Here is a 20,004-nt window from a genome sequence, read left to right as displayed (position 1 = left end):
TATTTTCAAACAACAGGAGAATAGAAGAGTAAAAGTTTAGGGTTCTACTGCAAGGAATTTCTCCCAGCAAAAAGATTTCCAGTACTTTAATCTTCCTTAATGGGTTGGCTGGAAATTTAAATAATATCCTGATTCCAGATTACTAGCTTGATCCACATTATTTAGCAGAAAAAGGACAGCAATGAAAATTTTAGAGAAACTAGCTTCTTTTTTCCCACCTCCTCATCTCTTCCTACTATATTCTCTTTGTTTATGGCCATTGATCAGTTCAGCATGCAGCTACAGGAGGCATCATTAAATGATGAAGCTTTGACATTACTTGTCTTATTTCACTGTTATAGTAATATTGATAATTTCATCTAAACACTTAAATCACAATATTATCTATCTAAACATCAACTTATCAAGGATTATAATTTATTAGAAAATTTTAGTTTGTTTAATATGATAATAATAATATCATTTACTTCTAATTTATCACAAAATTTAAATTTTTTTAATATGATGATAAAAGAAACTCAGTTTCGCGCCTGAACAGGAAGGTAAAGCGATTAAGAAGGACCCAGCTTCTGGGTTTGGGATTTGATGAAGCTAGCAGAAATTTTGAAGTCGGTTTCAGGGGATTTCAACAACAAAGGGATCTTTATTTTGGGTACTGCCTAGGTAATTTTCTCTAAAATTCCTTTCTCAAACTTCCCTAATATGAATATCGTAACATTTTGCTTTACTACGTTCCTGGTTAGTCCCGTTCCCTAGATATTGTAATGGCTGCTAAATTGTGATAATGATGTCCAGATATCATCACAGTCTTACTGCTAATTCGGGTTTTGTTTTTGTCTGAAATTATCCATATTGTGCACGGTTATGATGAAAGCCAGAGAGAGTAAAAGAAGATCTTGTAAGGTTGTTTCGGAAAAAGAAGAAAATGTTTGCTTGCTTTGGGAATAATGAAATGCATGGTTATTTGCACTCTTTGCTGCTGTTTGGGTGATCTGACCGTTTTCGGAACCTTAGGTTGGGGAACATGTTTGCTTGGAGATAAATGCAGGGCATTTATCTTTATTAATCTTTTTGTTGAAATCTGTTTTTCTTCTTGAATTTTCGATTGTAACAAAATTTGTTAAGAGAAAGAATTTCAAATCTTTTAGCCTGTAAATACCCCAATCATTACAATGATATGGTAAGAAAATTCTAAAATTTTTCATACTTCATTCTCAATTCTCGGTCTCTCTCTCTCTCTCTCTCTCTCTCTCTTCTCTGTCTTACTCTCACTTTCTCTCTAATTTCTGCTTCTTGGAGTTTATATGTCTAAGACTCCTGACAAATGCATGCTTGGAACCTTTTGGATAATTTAGCTTTACGCCAACTTGCTTCATTAAATTACTTTATTAACTGTTATCTTTGGTTTGCGTAAGCCAAAATTTATTAGTCTATGGCATCGGGTTAGTGTTTTACCTGTTCTGACCTACTTTTTACCCAACTGAGTTTCTCTTTACTAATCTTTTTTGTGGAGTTTTGCCTGCATCATTGTTGCGACACCCTCACCTCTTTGGTTTTAAATTAGGAAGGTTCAAGTTTAGCCAATTCAAATGCAATGATGAATGTTTCTGGCATTTGTTTCCATGCCAAATGATATTTGTTTTATTGCTAATTTTTGAATTTTATCACCCATTTGTGGTTTTGATTTGCTTATTTCTGATTCTTACTACCTTAAGTGTAGCCGATAACCACCTTTTGCTTGACAAATTCAAATAAACCGATCAGTTTATGCATTTCGTCTTCCTTCTTACAAACCCTTGCTTATTTGTTTTTTATTTTTTTTTCTTCATTCAGCTCAAATCACCAAAACTTATATCTGGCCATGTTGAGGACTTAGTGGTGTAAAAATTGGGGAATCTCTCAAGGGAGACAGATGTGGAGAAATTAATTTCTAACAGTAATGATCTAATTGAGGGTTTGAAGGATAAGAAGGACATTAGTGACTTGACGCAGTGTCTGGAGCACAGAAGAGTACTTCAGTCCTCTTGTGATGCTGATTTCCAAGAGATTCAGAGATCTATTGAAGGTACTTCTGTGTCTTCTCTAACCTTTGCTTGCTTCTGTGGAGCCCAAAAATCATAGAAGGAAGTAAAAAATTGGAAATAGAAAATTTTTGCATCTTGTGGAACTTAAAATATAATTTTATAATGGTTATGAAATTTCATGGCTATTTCTACTAGTTTTTCCCAAAAAGTTTAAGACATGATCATAAGCAAAGTTTGTGAAGGGATGGAATTCTGAAATTTCCTGGATGAGAAATAAAGTCAAATGATTTGGGATTTTAGCCATAGAAAAATTTGGATTATACTTGGTCATTCTCTTTTGTGTTGGATATACCTGTGGAAAACACTGGATTAGATGAATGTCGATCATCGTAAATGAAAATCTCTGTGATTGTTAAGCGTTTTGACTGAAGAGTTTTTTAATTGGATAGATTATCAAAGGAGGATAAACTCTTGCAAGGAGAAAGCAGAGGCGGCAAAGACTGAAGTTGCTACTGAAGCTGAAACTGACCATCTACAAAAAGTATTGGAAGAGGCACTTGAAAAGGAGTGTATGCTTAAGGAAGAACTTAGATAAGTATACACAAAATGAACTGTTAGTATTTTTTAGTTTAAAGTGTTTGGGATTGCTGAAAGAAACGTATTTATAACTTAATGATGTTTTAAGCTACTTAAAACAGATAGATTCTTATTTAAAAAATAAGTAGTTACGCGAGCGAACAGATAAATTGCTGATTGCAAAAGATAAGTAATTTGTTTTTACAAAAAAAATTAATGAAAAATATAGTTTGTTATTTAAATTATTTTATTTATACATTTTTAAATTTAAGAAAATATAAAGAAGATACTTAAGTAAATTAGTGAGATAAAAAAAAAAGAACCAAAAAGTCAAAATTAGGCTCTCTTATTTTCTACCTTCTAAAAATCACTTTTAAAAACCTAATAAACATCCTGATCTTTTACGTTTCCCAGCACAAATATTAGAGCAAGAGTGCTTAAAGCTGATTATAAGCTTCAAATATGCAATCCTGGAAACTCTCGTAGCTGAATAACGTGGGTCTTTATTCTTTTCTTCTGAACATTTTTTAAAAAAAATTTCAAATACAGTAATAACCAATGAGATAAATGATCTGGATCAGCAAAGAATTTGGATTGAAGAACGAAAGCAAGTGTTAAAGAAAGTCAAACAACAGGAGTTGAGGGAACAGTAAGTAGATATACTGAGCAATCTCATTTGTTTTTTCACCTTTATCCTTGATTGCATACTCAATTGTTGAGATAGTGGCAATGGTTAGACATTTTGATATTTTTAGCTTCTAGTTTCAAAAACCAAAAGTTTGATTTCATAAGGCTTTTATGTTCTTTTTCTGTCAGTCAGTTGGTGATCTTGGCTTAGGCTTATAGATTTCATTCTGAATATACAGTTGATATTTTGTTTGATCTCTAGAAGAAACTGGCTCACTGTAGAATTGTGCAAGCATTTTTGTGATCCTCTGTTGGAAAGGTTTGGGATAAAACTTCGGTGGAAATTGGTCATTTTCTATCTGAGTTGGTAAAGATTCAGTAGTATAGTTTTCTTCCATTGTTCACCAGGTTCAGGTGCACTACTCTCAGTGTTTGATTGCTGCTGTCAATGATTATCCTTTCTGCTGATTTGAGCTTGCATATCTATTTTAAATAGAATGAAAAGCCTAGTTCGTTTTCCCCTTCAAAATATTTTTTGGCCATTTTTGTTGGGAATTTTTCTTATAGACCCTGACAGAACAGGTCAGATTCTCAAAACAGATTTTGCTCCCTGAAAAATCATCCTAAACACTGTAATCATTAGAGGAACAAAGTAATGCAGCCAACTTTGGCTGGTTTGCTTTTGAATTTGTCATCACTTAACTGCATTTAGAATTTGTTATAGCTTATCTATCCTGAGCATGATGGTATTCTTCCTTGATTTTTCGAGTATAAAGTATATCTGTTGTTCAAGAATCTCTATATGGCCATGAAAACTTCTTTCTGTAATATCTGTTGCTGGGTGGCTTCTGTGTCCTTTTTCTTTTGAGGAGTGAGATTGGTAAATGGCTGAAGCTGAAATATTTTCATCTGATTTTGCAGGAAAAAGCTTTCTATGTTTGCTTCTATAACAGATATTATTCCCGACTTGAATGATGAATTGGAAATCTCAGGCCGTATCCGTCTAGTTTTTTTTTTCCTGCGGAGGAGAAGAGCCCTTATTTCCCTTTTTTTGGAAAGTATCTTATCTTGCTTTGCAAGTATATTCAGATCTGAAGCAGTTTCAAAATTGGCACATGAACTGTCATTAAATCAATTGAACAACAGATATTGTGGATAGGGACAAAAAGATGCTTGAGAAATTTGCATTGGACTGGACGAAGATGACTTCATATGGTATATGTGACAGCATTTGGAAGATGTTAAAAAAGTAATATCACTATTGCTACTTTTATTTTTCCATTTTACTTTGTTTCTTTTGGTTTTCCTTCCTCTTTTTAGCTTGTCTAGTTCTTTGCTTTTTTAGGATAAATGATTGTGTTTTTGTTTTAGTTCTTCGCTGATCTTTTTTCGGCAACCAGGTTACTTGGCTTTTTGGCATCTTTTGATTTGTAAACATATTGTTAGTGGTGACATATTATTGGTTTTTTGAGTCGTAAAATCTAATTCAATCCTAGGAATTGACTTAATGCTCTCTGATAGCATACAGAACAAATTTGTGGATCTATGTGTGTTTGTTCCTTCTATGGTTGGGAAATAGCATACAGAACAAATTTGTGGATCTATGTGTATTTGTTCTTTCTATGGTTGGGAAATTCACTAGGTTATTGTAATGTAAAATGCTGAATACAAGAGAAGTTGCAGTAGTGATGTCATGCAGAGTATGATTATTTTTAGTTTTATGAATCCATTGAAGAGTCATCTTACCAAAAATAAGTAATGAAAGATGCTAAACAAAATTGTTTGTCATCAGATCATTGGGATAAGTTCTGATTCTGATAACACAAAAACCTTGATTAATATAATTATTAACATCCTAGTGTCTGACGAACTCAGAAATTTACCTCTTATGTATCGGCACAAACTCAGAATGCAATATCTGGACTTTGCAATACCAATCTAAAATTGCTTCAGAAGGTTCAATTGATTTTTTAGATGTGTAATTTCAGGGGTATTGTTATGAAGCAGCAATTCATCCATTGTGCTTTGAATTTCTTCCTGAGTTAAACAAGATTGAATTTGTAGCTTCGTCAGTATGGCATGATGCCTCATGGGCTAAATTTTGCTTCTCTGTTAAACTGGAAGACAAAGGGGATCTACAACCCTCAGGGACAGTTTTTCCTTGATATGCCTTGCAGATATATGATACAAAATTATTATAATCCTGCATCCAAACAAACCCTTTAATCAATTAAAAGATTATTGATTAGGTCTAATTTGTTTCTAGATTTTCTTGGGTTCATAGACAGTTACACCGTAGAGTGGCTGATTGTTTAATGTCACCCATGGTACAAATGTCCGCGGTGGATTTAAGTGATCAGTTTCACTGCCATATTGAAGAACAATCTGCAATTGAGTGTAAATTAGTCAGACTTAGTGATTGAAATAGAACAAATATCTGAAAGAGAATTTGGATTGAAGAGTTAGACAATTCGAGTTTTACTTTTGTCTTTCAATCTGTTATAAATAAATAGATTGGAGTTACCTTTCTTCCGTATCCACTATTATAGCAATCTTCGATAGCTTTCTCATTCAGTCCCCATCTTTTAGAACATAATTTCCACATTGCTTCTGCCTCCTTAGAGTGCTCATCTGCCTCCGCTCCGCCATTTTCAACACACCGAATGAACCCAAAATGCTTCTCCTACATGCTTTTATAACTTCAAGTTACTTAAAGACACACACACTTTTATTCTTAATAATCTAACAAATAGTAATTTAGTCTCACCGGGTCAGGCCAAATATTGATAGCGCATGCGTGTATAATATTCAGTATAACATTCATCTTCACCATGCTGCATAATTTTGGGAAAGAAATAGAAAGGAGAAATCAAAGATAATAAAACACCATTAATCAAAACTTGAAGAAATGACAAGGCAAACTAACCTGGCAAACAATGGTGTTACTGTGTTGAACAAGTGCAGAATTGCCCCAGGGCCGCAGTTTTTAGATTGACAGAGGAGATGAGATGAGTGTTGGAGAGGTTGACTAAATGGTCAATGATGAATGCCCTGGAAAATGGACAAAGAGATTCGTAGTAAATGGAGAGAGTAACCTTATTGGATTTGGCAGATGCAGGGTCAGCCTTGGCAATGGCTGCCGCAGGAAAAGAATGAGATGAGTTGGTGAAGATGATGAAGAGAAGAAATACAGATAGTAGTTGATGGGAGGCCATTACTCACAACTGAAAAATTGATAACAAGTTTTCTCCTGTTTGTGGGGGATATATATATATATATATATATATATAGCAGTAGTGCTGTATATATTGTCTGTCCTAATAAATGGAGCTGTGTGACAGATAACAATAAATATTATATTGTAAGTTCTGAAGATCCCATGTTAGACCTTGAATTGTAATGTAATTACTCTGTTTAAAGAGGGACATTTACATGTATATATGTATATATATATATCAACCATCTTATGGCTGCAAGATGCAATTAATGTATATCGATAGAGGTGGGTGAATAGCCACTGTTATGTAGGAGTTGTAAAATCCGACTTATAATTTCATTTCCAGAACGGCGTCGTTTCAAGGAAGGCTGAGGAACAAAGAAAACTGGGCTCCAATTCGAGCCTGGGCAAAATGAATAATTTGAAGAATATGAGTTTTTTTGTTTAAACAGAGTTGGCCCCAAAACAAAGTGTGAGTTTTGATTTAAACACGATGGGTTTTGGGTCACGTAAATTAAAAATGAGAGAAGAATTTTGACTACAAAATTAATTACAATAAATAGTTTGAATACATATAAATTTATAATTTTATGATCAACGGCACACAAATTATAATGATATATAAAATAATATTTACTCTAAGTCCATAAGATAATATTTCGTACCATAAAAGAGAATTGCAATGACTTCAAAAAAATTTATTCATTTTATGAAGAAATACAAAATTTGACTCCATTTGATAATATCATTAAATTTATATATTATTCACAAACTATACAAAATAGTCAACAGATGAGATGAAAAAAAATAACAATGAAGATCATTTTTATATTTTTAGACTATTATCTTATCCATATTTCACAGATATATTTTTACATTATTTTATAAATAAATATATATATATATATATGTAAAAATATCAATAAAAAACTAAAAATAATATTTTCATATAACTAAATGAACCCACATTTTATGTGTTGTAAACATAATTCCAAAGATATTCGTTACTACTTGGCTACAAGTGAAATTAAAATCCTAGTGAATATGCAACTATTAATAGTGTTAGTTAAGTGTATAGTTCACCAAGTACATTTAATTTAATAATATTATTACTTAATACTTCAAAAAAATTCATTAGGCACTTAACTAAACCTAATAAAATTCAAAAAAAAAATTATATTTTAATTTAATGTAAAAATAAATAAATAAAAAAACTTTTTATTACCTGTATTTAAAACAATATCCTGGTTTTTAATTAATTATTACTTTAAATTAAATGTATAATAACTTAATTAGAAGAAAAAAAAACTACTCTAAAAAAAATTATCAAAAAAAGTAAAAACAATTAATTCTCATTAAGTATAATTCCATAAATGTAATTAATTAATTTATTTTCAATTTCTGTCTAGAAATAAAGTGTAGGACTGCCAGCTCATCTTCTACTTTTGGAGTAATTAATAAATTTTCATATGTAAAATAAATTCGTACTTATCCCAAACAAAATTCAGGGATAGATTTATATATACATGTATACATATATATATATTCTAACATGAAAAAAATTAAAAAAAAAAAAGAAAAATAATTCATTTTAATAACCCATTATCTATTATATATATATATATATATATATATATTCATGCAAATGTAGAGAGGAAAGTGATGTGGCTAATGGATTGTCGGTGACTGCTGCAAAAGGACCCAGTGTAGATATCGGACAGAACCACTGATTTACTGGTATAGGGTCTGGGTCCCTTCATCTTCTGGTTTTTTCTGCACCCGTGGAACCCCTACTCGTTAATCCCTCTTCCTCCATCTTTCACATGCTCAAAAGGGTTTTCGGCGAAAAAAAATTTTACTTGCTCTCACTCCCCTCGTTTGAAAATTTATTGCTGGGTTTCTGTCTACTTTATATCTGCTTTCTTCCTTCACATGTATCCGGAGTTTGTATCGTTAGTAATATACTAGGAGTTTTTAATGTCAGGAGATATGCTTTGTATCAAACCAGAAGCTCTAGGTGATACACCTGCTTCACCGACAAGTAATCACAGTAAGAGCAATCGCAACAATGGTGGCAATTCCTCTGGTGGTTTCAGTTTCCCACTTAACTGGTAAAAAGCCTTTCGTACTGCCGTATCTTTCTCTTATCAAATGCCGTATACGTGTATATATGGATAAATGTATAAGGTAATTTGCTGCGCGCGAGCGTACACTGTTAATAATGGTCATGCCTGTGTGAAGGGGAAGCTCAATTCATAAATATCTGAAGAGAACTGGTCGGGCTGCGAGTCGTTCATTTTCTGCTGGAGATGGGTCGCTGAGTAATGCTGTTTTTCAGGTAATCCTTCAGCTGCTTTTATATGTTTGCTCTCGATTCTTTTAATTTTTGCTCTATCATTCTGCTATGGATGTTTGTTATGCGCATTTTGGTTATCGTTGTTTGGGAATTAGATTTTGTTCTCTAAAATACTCGTGTTCTTAAAACTTAGACCACATTTTTGCAGGATATTAACGGCCATGAGAAAAGAAATGGAAGAAAAGAAGTTGAAGCGAAGCGTCAGTATAAATATCAGCTGGAGGAAGATGTAAGTTGATTAGAACAATGCCCCTTGGCTTTTTCCACCCTTTTCATAGATTATCTATTTTCATTTTGTTTGATCATTTCATGTTCATGTGAGCTATTTACGTTTCTTTTAGCTCTTGACCTCTGGCAATATAAAAGAATAAACAGAACTTAAAGAGGTCAACAAGTAGGAAGGAAAGGTGGTAACCAACATAACCAAAACTTTTTCCTTCTACAGATGAGTTAACTCCATTCTATTGCATGGTATTACATGCCACTTTTAGGCGATAATTTCCTATGTTTGGGGTTGCGATATGCTAAGAGACTGGTATTACTGTCTCTATATATCTTTTTATTTCAAAAAAAGGAAAATTACTGTCTCTATATACAGGGGATGAATTGTTTACTGCTTAATGCGAATGTTATTTATTGAAGGAACTTATTTGTGCATTGATGAGATAACCTATTTGCCCCAATTTCTATTGTCTATACGACTATACAAGGAAGTAAAAAGATGTTGTATTGAAGCAGACTAAGGTGAGTGATTCTCACAGAATAAATGGAAAAATGGTAGAACAAACACGTAAATGGAGTATCCCTACTCTTTTGAGATGTCAGATAAAGACCTGACCTATTCTCTTTATTCTAAGCATTAGCACAAGTAGCACTTGTGGTTGGCAATAAAGCATCATTAACAATTTTGATTAAAATGACAACTAACATCACTGAAATGTCATGAGGTTTCAACTTTGTTTTTGGCTTTAGTGGGGTTGAATATGAGCATAATTATTTATTTCCTCCCTCTATGGATTCCAACTCATCATCAGCTGTAAATTATGCTACATTTTAATGTACAGGTTAAAAAGCTGCAACATCAGTTGCAAAAGGAGATTGACTTACGCTTAGCTCTGTCAAGTACTGTTGACAACTCTGATTTGCCACTGTCTGATTCACCTTGCAACCTTCCTGATCAGGTATAATTCCTCCTGTCTGGGTTTGCTTGTTTGGTTGATCTTCTTCTGCTCTGAAGTTCCTCTACACGAGTTTCAGGCCCGGGAGCTTTTGGATAGCATAGCTGCTTTGGAGATCACTGTTTCAAAACTTGAACAGGAATCTGTCGCCTTGCAATGTCAACTTAGTCAAGAAAGAAATGAGCGTCGTCTTGCTGAGTATCATCTTAGGCAATTACCTAGTCCTGGGACGTTGATCTGTAATGGTTCTCCATCTTCCTATACAGAACCGGTACTTTCTTAGATGTTTTACTCTGAGGAATTCTTCTAGGTTCTGCTTGGTTTTTAATACTCCATCAACTTTATCTTCAAGCATTTATTAAACCATTATCAAGTCAAGCAGCTCTGGGTTGATATATATATATATATTTATATATACATTTATCTTTTTCAAGTTGACCTGGTCTGAGGTTCATTTATTAGTTTATTATTCTTTGCTGTTAATATTCATTCTTATACAGATTGTGTCTCTGTGCACGGGTAAAAACAAATAAGCTAATTATCAGTGGTTTATTGCAGATAATGGAACCTTGCAGAAGAGAGGAAAAACAAGCAACAATTGATAATTTGCCTCTAGGGCTAGATATGAAAGAAGTGCCAGCTAATGGCTATTTAGTTGAGAACCTTTGGAACCATCCGAATCAGCTCTCTGAAGAAATGGTTTGCTGTATGAGAGATATTTTTCTCTTTTTGGCAGATCCTTCCAAGACCTCTTCTGAGCATATAGCTTCACCTTGTTCACCTCAGGGGCACCTCTCCTATTCGTCTTTGACATCTTTCTTAGACTCACCTGCTCTGACTTCCCTAGGAAGGAGTCCGTCACTTGAGACTGATCATGATTCTGAGATCATTATAAGAGATACCTTGTCTGATCCTTATAAAGTTCCTGGTAAGTTGGAATGGACAAAAAGCATTGGACCCTACAGTGCAGCAGTTGAAGTGGCATGGTTTTCTGTTGGGAAGAAAGAACTTGAATATGCTGCCATTGCTTTGAAAAGATTCAGGTATGTTATTCATATCTATTTAAAGTCAGTTATTTGGTAAGCATTGAGCATTTTGAATTTGTCCTCATTTTTGCTTCCTCCGGAGGGTGAATTTGCTCATCCTTGTTCTGATTTAGTGTTGATAATGTTAAGTTTAGCAGAATGGCATATACCAAATGACTTTTAGTGAAAGCAAAATATCTGGAATTGCTTTCTGGAGAAGAAGCTTTAAATTTATTGCTTTTTTTTTTTGTTTTCCCTTATAATTCCTATTGTGTCCTATACAGAATGCTCGTTGAGCAGCTGGCCAGCGTGAATCCATCTTGCATGAGCTGCAATGAGAAGCTGGCATTTTGGATAAATTTATACAATGCTTTGATCATGCATGTAATTTGTTTCTGCTCTTCTTTTTCAACTTTTTTTAACAGTGCATTAAGTACCTTCAGTTATGTTATCTTCTGCTTTCATGTTTCTGATTGTATCCATAAGTCTCACATCTCCGTTTATTCAGGGATATCTAGCATATGGAGTTCCCAAAAGTGATATGAAATTGTTCTCCTTAATGCAGAAGGTCGGAGATTATAGTTTCACTGGATTTCTCCAATCTCTCTCCTGGTTCTTTATTCTACTTGTTGAAATTAAGCTGATTAGCATGGTACAAATCTTGCAGGCTGCTTACACCATTGGAGGGCAGTCACTCAGTGCTGCATATATTGAATACATCATTCTGAAAATGAAGCCACCTGCCCATCGGCCACAAATAGTATGGATCAATTATTTAGTTACATGCATGTTTTTTCCTTCCACCTGCTATAGTTCACATAAATATGCATCGGTTCACATGCATGGTTTACCTTCTACCCTTAGCTTATAAAAGATCAACCTTAGAGATTCTGGATGCCAGCTTGTTGATCTGAAGTCTATTTGATGTGACACCAACAATGATGGAGCCAAGATTTGTTGTGTTTTTTTAGCTACCACAGATATATGTTTTTGAAAGGTGAATATATGATTATTATTATATACGAACATAGTTTACAATAAAAAAACTGGCTTACCCATAATCCATGAAAAACACACAAAACAAAGAAAACTATCTTCTTTCTATTATTTATTCTCATACTCATCTAGTGAATAATAAATAATTGCCCTTATATCATTTTAGCGAAGCCATTCGAATATGTTTTCTTGCAAATTTATTATCTATGCATGAAATTATAGATATTTATATATACAAACTCGTTACTATTGTAGATGAAAATTTAAGAAAGGATTGTATTCATAAAATATCAAAAATTCAGCTCCAACATAAAGGTACTTAAGGAAATTTTATACCGAGGATGCTATTATTAATAAACTAATGACTAAGGCTAAATATAATAAAATCTAATATAGTATATTACATGCTTAACTCATTGAAACATTAATTAGTTATTTATAATTTGTAGTTATAGTTTTTAAATAATGTAGTGATGACTCATTTAACTTTTTACTAAAAATAAATGGGTCTTAGAAGTTTTTTTTTTTATAGTGTGCAATTTCGCTTTTGAAAATTTAATTCTGTATTAACATTTTATAGAATAATTCATGAAAATGTGTTTTGTGTATGCTTTACATATCTCTACATATTATACATATAGCAAATAAAAGTGTGGGACTGGGGTGTTTGTCTGTACAGTGTGGGGGAAGGGGATGTTGGGGCGTGGTCCCTTCCAGTCTTCATTATTGTTTTGGTTATCCAAATCTTAATTTAGGGACGCACCACTCAACTCAGCTGGCTGAAAATAAGGAGAAAAAAGGAGAAGAAAAATGCTGAAACACCTGCTGATATGATGTTTGGCCTTTCTAACAACAAGCTCTGCTCCTTAGCATAATTGAAGGCTGAAGCCTGAAGGCTGGTACACCAGCCTGCAAGAATGCCATAGATTGGGGTTCCCTTTCTAGTTATTCTCTGGATCTTATTATCCTTCTTTTCTTTTGGTTCCAATTGAGAAATCCTTTTTTTTCCCAATTGAGGAATCTTTTTCTTTTTCCTGGCTGCTTCACAAGGGTGAGAGGGAGGGCGGGAGGTTAGAATCTTTTTTTTTTTCTTGTTTTGGTACCATGTGGAGCCTTCTTTTCTGAAGAAAAGTGTCTCTTACTTGTAATATTTTAATTATCAGGCAGTAATTCTTGCTCTTCAGAAGTTCAAGATATCTGAGGAGCAGAAACAGTATTCAATTGATCATCCTGAGCCTCTCTTATCATTTGCTCTAAGTTGCGGGATGCATTCTTCTCCTGCGGTAAGGATTCTTTGGTCTCTTCATTTAATAACTATAGCATCTCTGAGAAACAAATTGATGTATCTTCAAAATTAAAATTGGACTTTAAAAACTTCCCATAAAAACTTCCATTCTACTTATTGTTTCTAATTGTTTAATACTAGGCTTTCAAACTGAATAAGCTCCATAATGTTAGAATTAAGATATCATTATATGGATAGTTGATACCAAGTTTGTGTATAGTTAGTTAGTTACTCCTTGAAATTCTGGTGAAGGTGCAGCAGTGCCGCCTTACTTCCCTTACCTTGAATTATGTTTGAATGTGGAAAGTATTTTTCTTCCTAGTGAAGGTGCGAGTTTATTAAATGTATTTTTTCAATCTTCCTCTAAATTTGCGTAAATGGAAGTAAAAGAAAATAAAGTTGTAGCTTTTATTTGTTATAAATAGTAAATTATTCTTTATCAGATCTGTCAAATGTAAATGCTATTATATATTTTTACTTTTTATTTTTTACATATATCAAGTACTTGAAGTATTCTAATGCAAAATATACATGTTACACTATGATTATACTATTTTGTGGTTATTCAAAAAAAAAAAATCCAATATTTTCATCTCATTAATAAAACAGAGAAGTTCTTTCTTTTCTTCTTTGTTTCCTTTTGCCACAGTCCTTCCTTTTTCTTTCCTATTAACTTCCGGACAGAGTCTATATATCTAGGTCACAAGAATACATCTATGTATCTAAATGCTATAAGGATAGTTACAGAGCATTTCAGCTGCTTTGATTCAGGGAGTGACTGTTGAAAATCTTAATATTGCTATGACCTTTTCGTTTATACAAATGAAATTTTGTTAATGATATAATCATTCAACACAAAGATGACATTCACTAAGAATGTCATACTTACGTTAGTTCTTATGTGATCATGCACTCAGGTGAGGATCTTCAGGCCCGAAAATGTGAGTGATTTGCTTAAAAGTTCGTTGCAAGACTACGTCCAAGCCTCTGTTGGCATTAGTGATAAAGGAAAACTCTTGGTGCCAAAGTTATTGTATTGTTTTGCCAAAGGTGTCGTAGACGAGTCTATGGTGCCAGCTTGGATCAGCCAATATCTTTCTCCAGAGCAAGCTGCCATTGTCAGAACTTGTTCAGCCGCTCACAAGTGGAAGCTTCTTGGTGCCAGAAGCTTTTCTGTCCTACCTTTTGATACCAGGTTTCGCTTCCTTTTCCTGCGGGAGGGCAAGAGCCCGAGTAGTCCTGCATGATAGCTGCAGATATAATTAAGGTTCGATTCCAGTCACCGAATCACCAACATAAGAAAATGGTTTATATAAAGGAGGGGTAAACTGTAAATTGTGAAGCTTCTGATGATACCATTTTAGGCCGTTGATGTGTTTATTTGTTAGTTTTTACAGCAGTGGCTCAAAAAGAATGTGAAGGAGACATTATGATGTACAGCAATAATTGTCAATTGATAATTTTTGTAAAGTTAGGGAAGTTTTAAGGATACTCATTGTAACATCCAAAATTTTTATTTTATTTTAATTTTTATTAAAATTTTATTTAATTTTATTCTATTTTAATATTTAATTTATAAGATTTTAATTTAATTTAATTTAATTTAATAGAAATAAAAATAAAAATAATAATAAAATAGGGTAAAATTATTTTTGAGATTTAATTAGAATTGATTTTGGAAAAAATGAGTGAAAATTTGGATTATGTGGGTGTTTTTAAAAGGAAAATTAAAAATCGGGGGAGTCAAAACGTAAATTAAAAAAATAGCGCCACGTCAGCAGCCGCGTTAGCAGCCCGGTCAGCAGCCCCCGCCAACCAAGACACGCCGTGTAGCAGGGATGCTGACGTGGAAAGCCACGCGGGACGGAGACACGTGGGCGACCCGCATGCGCGCGATCGGACGGTTCAAATTCGTTTCCGCGCGCACGGACGACTCAGATCAAAAGCGTGATGGACGGCCCAGATCTCACGCATGCGAACAGCCCATATTTGATCATGCACAGATGGCCCAGATCGCATCGCGATGGACGGCTCAGATTTATTTCTAATTTAATTGCGATCGGACAGCTCAGATTAAATCATGATGGATGACTCAGATTAAAAGGGGAAGGTTATAAATAATCGTATCCACACCCAACCCCAAACCCTAGCTGCTAGAACCCTCGCCGGAGAAGACGACCCAGCCACCGGAAGAATTGGCCGCTGCCACCTGCCGCTGCACTGGAGGATTTTCTGGCCGCCAAACGAGGTAAAATTTCTCCCCTTAGCTCGTTTTTCGATGCTGAACCTCCTTGTGGCCAAATCGGAGCCAAACTACCGGCCAATTGGCCAGAAAACACCACCGAAGTCCAGCGGCGCCGCCGCGGGTTTTCTCGATTTTTTCCTCCGATGAGGCCCTTTCCGATTCCCGTTCGATGTAATTTTTATACTACTGTGACTACCGTCATTTTCTCTACAGGTTGACCGGAGCAAAACACCAAATCGCAACTCGCGCCAGAGGAGCCGCCGCACCCGAGAGCTTCGCCGCCAGCAAGTCTCGGTTTTCTGGAATTTTTTGGCCCACTGAGGGCCCTAGGGGTGTTTTATCACAGGAACCAATGCAAGTTTGGCCGAATTCGGCCGAAAACAGCCAACTCGATGCGGATCGCTGCCGTGGGCGATGGTGCCGTCGCCGGGGCACGGCGGAGCCGCCATACCGAAATTCTGAAATTGGCCGAAAGGGCTCTAGGTCTTATTTGGGATTTTTTGGGGACATGTGTAGGTACCGGAAGCGTGTTTCAGTTTCTGGAAAAAAATTCAGAGAATTTAGGGACTGTCTGTAGGCGCAGTGAGAACCCAATTTCAGACTCCAAAATAAGTAAGGATCTCTCACCCTATTTCTTATCACGGCATTAAAGTATAATAAATGATAAAATGGTATTTTATGAATTAATAGATATGTATAATTGATTAAGGTTACTAATGGAGTTCGAATCTGATATATTTTCGGTCAGGTGTTGTTTGATTTATTTTGCAGTTTTGAATACAGTATGGTGCCTGATGTGTTTATTTTATAGTTTCGTATGCATGAATCACGGTTTCATTTATTATATTTTGAATTATTGTGAACCCGATGTTGTGTTGCCTTGTTTGGTGTCCATTACTGGTTTATGTATTTATGTTTGATTGGATAATTAAGATTAAGAAAAATGGTAAAAAAGTATGTGAATTGATAATAGATAATGTCGACAACCTGACTAGATATCTTAGGAGATGGTGGACGGACCGGGTCCATAGGGAACCCAACCGGGAATGTGGTCTCTCATATCGGACGGGGTATAGAGACTTTATGTGTTTCGGTGCCCATACTGGACAGGGTATGGAGACGGTCCGTTTCTCCCTCATACCAGACGGGGTATTGAGGTTTATGGTTTTGGTGCCCATACCGGACGGGGTATAGGGACAGCCTTTGAATTAAGTTATTAATGTGAATGGTTCACGTGTAGCGGGGACTCTCTATGGATCCATATGGATACTAATAGGCTGAAAAAAAAGGAAAATTGTTGCCTGATGATTGAAATACAAAAGCATGATATGTGTTATGTTGTAGAGTGTGCGTGATCTTATGATATTTATGATGTAATTATTTTCATAAATTATTTTCATGAATCTCACCGAGGTAGGCGGACAGTAAATGATTTTATTATTGATAAATGAGTTTATTATAAATTATGCTCCATTGGTCGTTTTCGTTTTCTACCAACTTTTACTTCTGTGACAGTGAGATAGTGTGATGTCTTTACTGGGCTAATGTAACTCATTCTTTACTTAACTATTTCAGATCAGGAGGATTTGGTTCCCGAACCCGTTCTGCAGGAAGACGACGAGTAGAAGCCAAAGAATTTATTAGTTTTCCTTACAGCATTCATTCATAATATTTCCTTTAAGTTACTTTATTCTTTCGTACTTTAATTCGTTTTGGTTATTGTGAAAGAGATGTTAATCATAATCTATTTTATTTCGCTTTCGCACTTAAAATAAATAAATATATATATATTTTCTTTTAATTTTTGGAGCCGTTACACTCATTGGTTAAAGAGAGATGGATATCAAGTTTGATGTCTTACCGAATTGTTTTCTCACCACTTCCACCGGGACACTTAAGAATAAGGCAAAAGAGATGCAGAAAGGATACTCACTCCACTCTTTCATCTACATTTGATTACTTAAAAATGTAATATTTCTATAAAATATAAATTAAAAAAAAAATTAAAAAGTTATATAATATTTTAATGTAAATTCCTGCGTAATTAACTGGAAAGTTGTGAATATAATATAGAAGATATACTCTACTTTCCATTGTAATACTTTATTACAAGTGCAAGAATGGTTGTGTCAGATCTCAACAGGTCTTCGTTGCTCAAATGAATCATTTATATACAAATTAGACAGACAAATCAATCGTGCTCATTACATCGTGACTGATATAGCTCATATCAAAATCTTATTCAAACCACACAAAAAAAAAAAAAAGAAAACCTCGTGGACAGATTCGAACTCAATAAATATTTATTTATTAATTATTATTATTATTAATCATACATTTTTGTCTCAATATATATAATTATCATATATTTTAAAAATATATTAATATTTCAGTTTTAACTGTATTATCTTTTTATATTTTCATATGTATTAAATACTAATATTTTTACTTATTTCTTACAAATATTTTATGAACAAATTCCTCATTTAGGGTTAGTTTAGGTCTAAATAATCAAACTCGCACTTTAGAGCTGGATTCTGCTGTTTATTTGACTTTCTTAAACTATCTAAACTTCGTATTTCTTTAAACAAAACCAAACATAAGCCTAAAATGAAATTGAATATAAGTTTCAAACCAAACTAAGACCTGACAAAATTGAAACGAGCAAATCCAAATCCCCAAGATTTTCGGCTTAGCTCTTTTTTTATAATCCCTGTGCTGCGTCCCAAAACATCACGCGTATGATTAAAATTACCAAATAATCGACAGTTTTCATTATAAGGAAAATTTTGGTACAATAAATGGTTATGCCCTCGCAGTCACAGGAAGATCTGTGAACACCTCTAAAGCAACTTCCCATTGTAATAACAAAATGGACATCACAGAAAACATCAATTGGTCTTCAAATATATTCTAATTCTATTTTGCTTTAATCTATATCTAATCCTAAATAAGAAGAATACCGAAAGATACGCTGGAGGAATCTGGGTGCAAACGAAATGTTGGGAGCTAATGAGCACAAAAACCTGGCACACAAGAACAAGGCTCCAGCCTCAAGTTAAAGCATTGCCAAAAATCATCCCCTTGAAAGCGAGTTGAAATGACTAATATGGTAACAAAGGTTTCAATTGCATCCTAAAAAGATCAGCAAGTGCTCCGCGAATATCCATCTGAACAAGCCAAAAGATTGTCAGCTACTCCTCTGAGAATACAAAATCAAATTCATAAAGTAGCAACAAGCATCTACTGCATTTAAAATAATGCAGTCCTGTGGAACATGATAATACCTATGAGTATAAACAGTAAAACCTTATCGAATCCACAAACTGTTTAAGCTTATTTTAGAATCTCTTTGGAATGAATCAAGTTTTTATAGAATTAATTTTTAAATTCACATTCAACTATAAAATTTATGAAAATTGTCGTTGACCTTGTATAAAATGGAACAGGAACAATGAATTTGAGATTCCATCAAAATTAATGGAATTTGGCACATAGAATTTCATAGAAAAAATATTTATATTATTTTCTACTTGAATTAAGTGTAAATTTATATATGAATCCTACAAAATTTCCAAATTTGTTCCAAACATTGCCCTTTTAAGCACAAACAACCATGTACTTCTCAGGTACATTCAACCACATAGAAACCAAGAAATCAACATAGTAGAGAGAAGATAATGGGTTTGAAGAGGAAACAACCAGCAAATATATTTGGCAACAGGGATATCCAAATTGACTTTCCAGTTAAGTCCAAACAAGGTCCCAGAAGTTAAAAATTACTACAGATGAAAATTCCAGTTAGAAGCCTTTCCCAATTGAAGAAGGAAATTTTACCTGGTCACAGCAAACAAGTTTAGTGAGCAAAGGATAGAACTCTCTCATGTGCTTTCTGAAAATCTGATTATTCATAAAGCACATCCCTTTGAGGACCTGAAAGACCAAAACAACCGAGCAAATGCTTGTTATATCTCTAATTATGTAGAAATATAGATGAGGTCACACAATGTTAGGGATTTGTGCAAAAATGAAAGGAAAAAACAAAATGAGATAATGTGGTTCAGTCCACTTGATTTACATCCATGAAAATATCTGCTATATTCCAACTATAACCAGATAATGAGACAGCACTGACAGCGAGAAACTAACAGCTTGTTTTATCCTAAGGAGTTGTGAGTGGGATTCAATAGCATCAGAGTTATCACAGTTTTCTTGTTGTACTGGATTAGAATGCAGTGGATATTCTGGTCAAAGTAGGTCAAGTAGATTGAATAACATTTTATCGTTTTTTTTCGATATACATATCCTAACCAGGCTCTGACATTATTTGTTAGGCACGAAAATGGAAGAGAATAAAAGATAATGAAATAACATGGTTCACTTCACCTGACCAAGTATCAAACAAGGAATATCTACTAATTTCAACAAGGTCAATGAGACAGAACCAGTGAGAAACCTAAGACATAAGATAGTAA

The 20,004-nt window shown here is 34.1% G+C and overlaps 3 protein-coding genes and 1 pseudogene across 9 annotated transcripts in view; 2 read left to right on the top strand and 2 right to left on the bottom strand.

Moving 5' to 3' along the window:
- The first annotated feature begins 1,884 nt into the window (after window positions 1–1,884).
- On the top strand, window positions 1,885–4,735 carry LOC110812026 (kinetochore protein SPC24 homolog; annotated as a pseudogene). Its single transcript, XR_015813700.1, has 4 exons — window positions 1,885–2,065; window positions 2,474–2,619; window positions 3,095–3,249; window positions 4,149–4,735. The product of XR_015813700.1 is annotated as a kinetochore protein SPC24 homolog (transcript).
- Window positions 4,736–4,937: 202 nt separating this feature from the next.
- Window positions 4,938–6,470, bottom strand: LOC110812053 (gamma-interferon-responsive lysosomal thiol protein-like). Its single transcript, XM_022038717.2, has 5 exons — window positions 6,154–6,470; window positions 5,995–6,061; window positions 5,752–5,910; window positions 5,520–5,612; window positions 4,938–5,430 (listed from the first exon to the last, which is right to left on the bottom strand). Exons 2-5 carry the CDS (start codon window positions 6,058–6,060, stop codon window positions 5,239–5,241), a joined length of 510 nt encoding a protein of 169 aa, XP_021894409.1. The 5' UTR covers window position 6,061; window positions 6,154–6,470; the 3' UTR covers window positions 4,938–5,238.
- A 1,621-nt stretch (window positions 6,471–8,091) lies between these two features.
- Window positions 8,092–14,833, top strand: LOC110812041 (rho GTPase-activating protein). Of its 2 annotated transcripts, XM_088207729.1 has the most exons (12): window positions 8,092–8,181; window positions 8,429–8,555; window positions 8,686–8,782; window positions 8,949–9,029; window positions 9,865–9,981; window positions 10,058–10,249; window positions 10,537–11,021; window positions 11,288–11,387; window positions 11,512–11,571; window positions 11,671–11,763; window positions 13,163–13,282; window positions 14,202–14,833. In XM_088207729.1, exons 2-12 carry the CDS (start codon window positions 8,434–8,436, stop codon window positions 14,529–14,531), a joined length of 1,797 nt encoding a protein of 598 aa, XP_088063855.1. In that variant the 5' UTR covers window positions 8,092–8,181; window positions 8,429–8,433; the 3' UTR covers window positions 14,532–14,833. The 2 variants fall into 2 exon arrangements, with proteins under 2 accessions (XP_088063855.1, XP_088063854.1); XM_088207728.1 differs by lacking the exon at window positions 8,092–8,181 and having other exon boundaries at window positions 8,191–8,555.
- A 3,441-nt stretch (window positions 14,834–18,274) lies between these two features.
- ATMIN7 (HOPM interactor 7) overlaps window positions 18,275–20,004 on the bottom strand; it is a 31,661-nt gene continuing 29,931 nt past the window's right edge. For all 5 annotated transcript variants that reach the window (XR_015813580.1, XM_088208255.1, XM_088208257.1 and 2 more), the window contains 2 exons: window positions 19,367–19,462; window positions 18,275–18,699 (listed from right to left, as the gene is read on the bottom strand). Coding sequence is in view for 4 of the 5 variants with exons in the window: in XM_088208255.1 (XP_088064381.1) it covers window positions 18,634–18,699; window positions 19,367–19,462 (162 nt within the window). In the remaining variant the exon portion in view is untranslated. The remainder of the gene's footprint in view (window positions 18,700–19,366; window positions 19,463–20,004) is intronic.

The sequence above is a fragment of the Carica papaya genome, chromosome 7 (assembly GCF_054855325.1).
Source record: "Carica papaya isolate Zhongbai chromosome 7, ASM5485532v1, whole genome shotgun sequence".
In the NCBI taxonomy this organism is placed as follows: Eukaryota; Viridiplantae; Streptophyta; class Magnoliopsida; order Brassicales; family Caricaceae; genus Carica; species Carica papaya.
This window is presented reverse-complemented; position numbering and strand designations above follow the sequence as displayed.

Bases quoted from the DNA above. Each gene is read 5' to 3' on its own strand.
- LOC110812053 (XM_022038717.2), bottom strand. From the start codon at position 6,060: ATGGTGAAGATGAATGTTATACTGAATATTATACACGCATGCGCTATC. The intron at 5,911-5,994 runs GTGAGACTAAAT...AAAAGCATGTAG, and splicing joins TCAATATTTGGCCTGACCCG to GAGAAGCATTTTGGGTTCAT. The intron at 5,431-5,519 runs GTAACTGTCTAT...GTTTGGATGCAG, and splicing joins ACAATCAGCCACTCTACGGT to GATTATAATAATTTTGTATC.
- LOC110812041 (XM_088207728.1), top strand. From the start codon at position 8,422: ATGTCAGGAGATATGCTTTGTATCAAACCAGAAGCTCTAGGTGATACA. The intron at 11,388-11,511 runs GTAATTTGTTTC...CCGTTTATTCAG, and splicing joins ACAATGCTTTGATCATGCAT to GGATATCTAGCATATGGAGT. The intron at 11,764-13,162 runs GTATGGATCAAT...TTTAATTATCAG, and splicing joins CTGCCCATCGGCCACAAATA to GCAGTAATTCTTGCTCTTCA.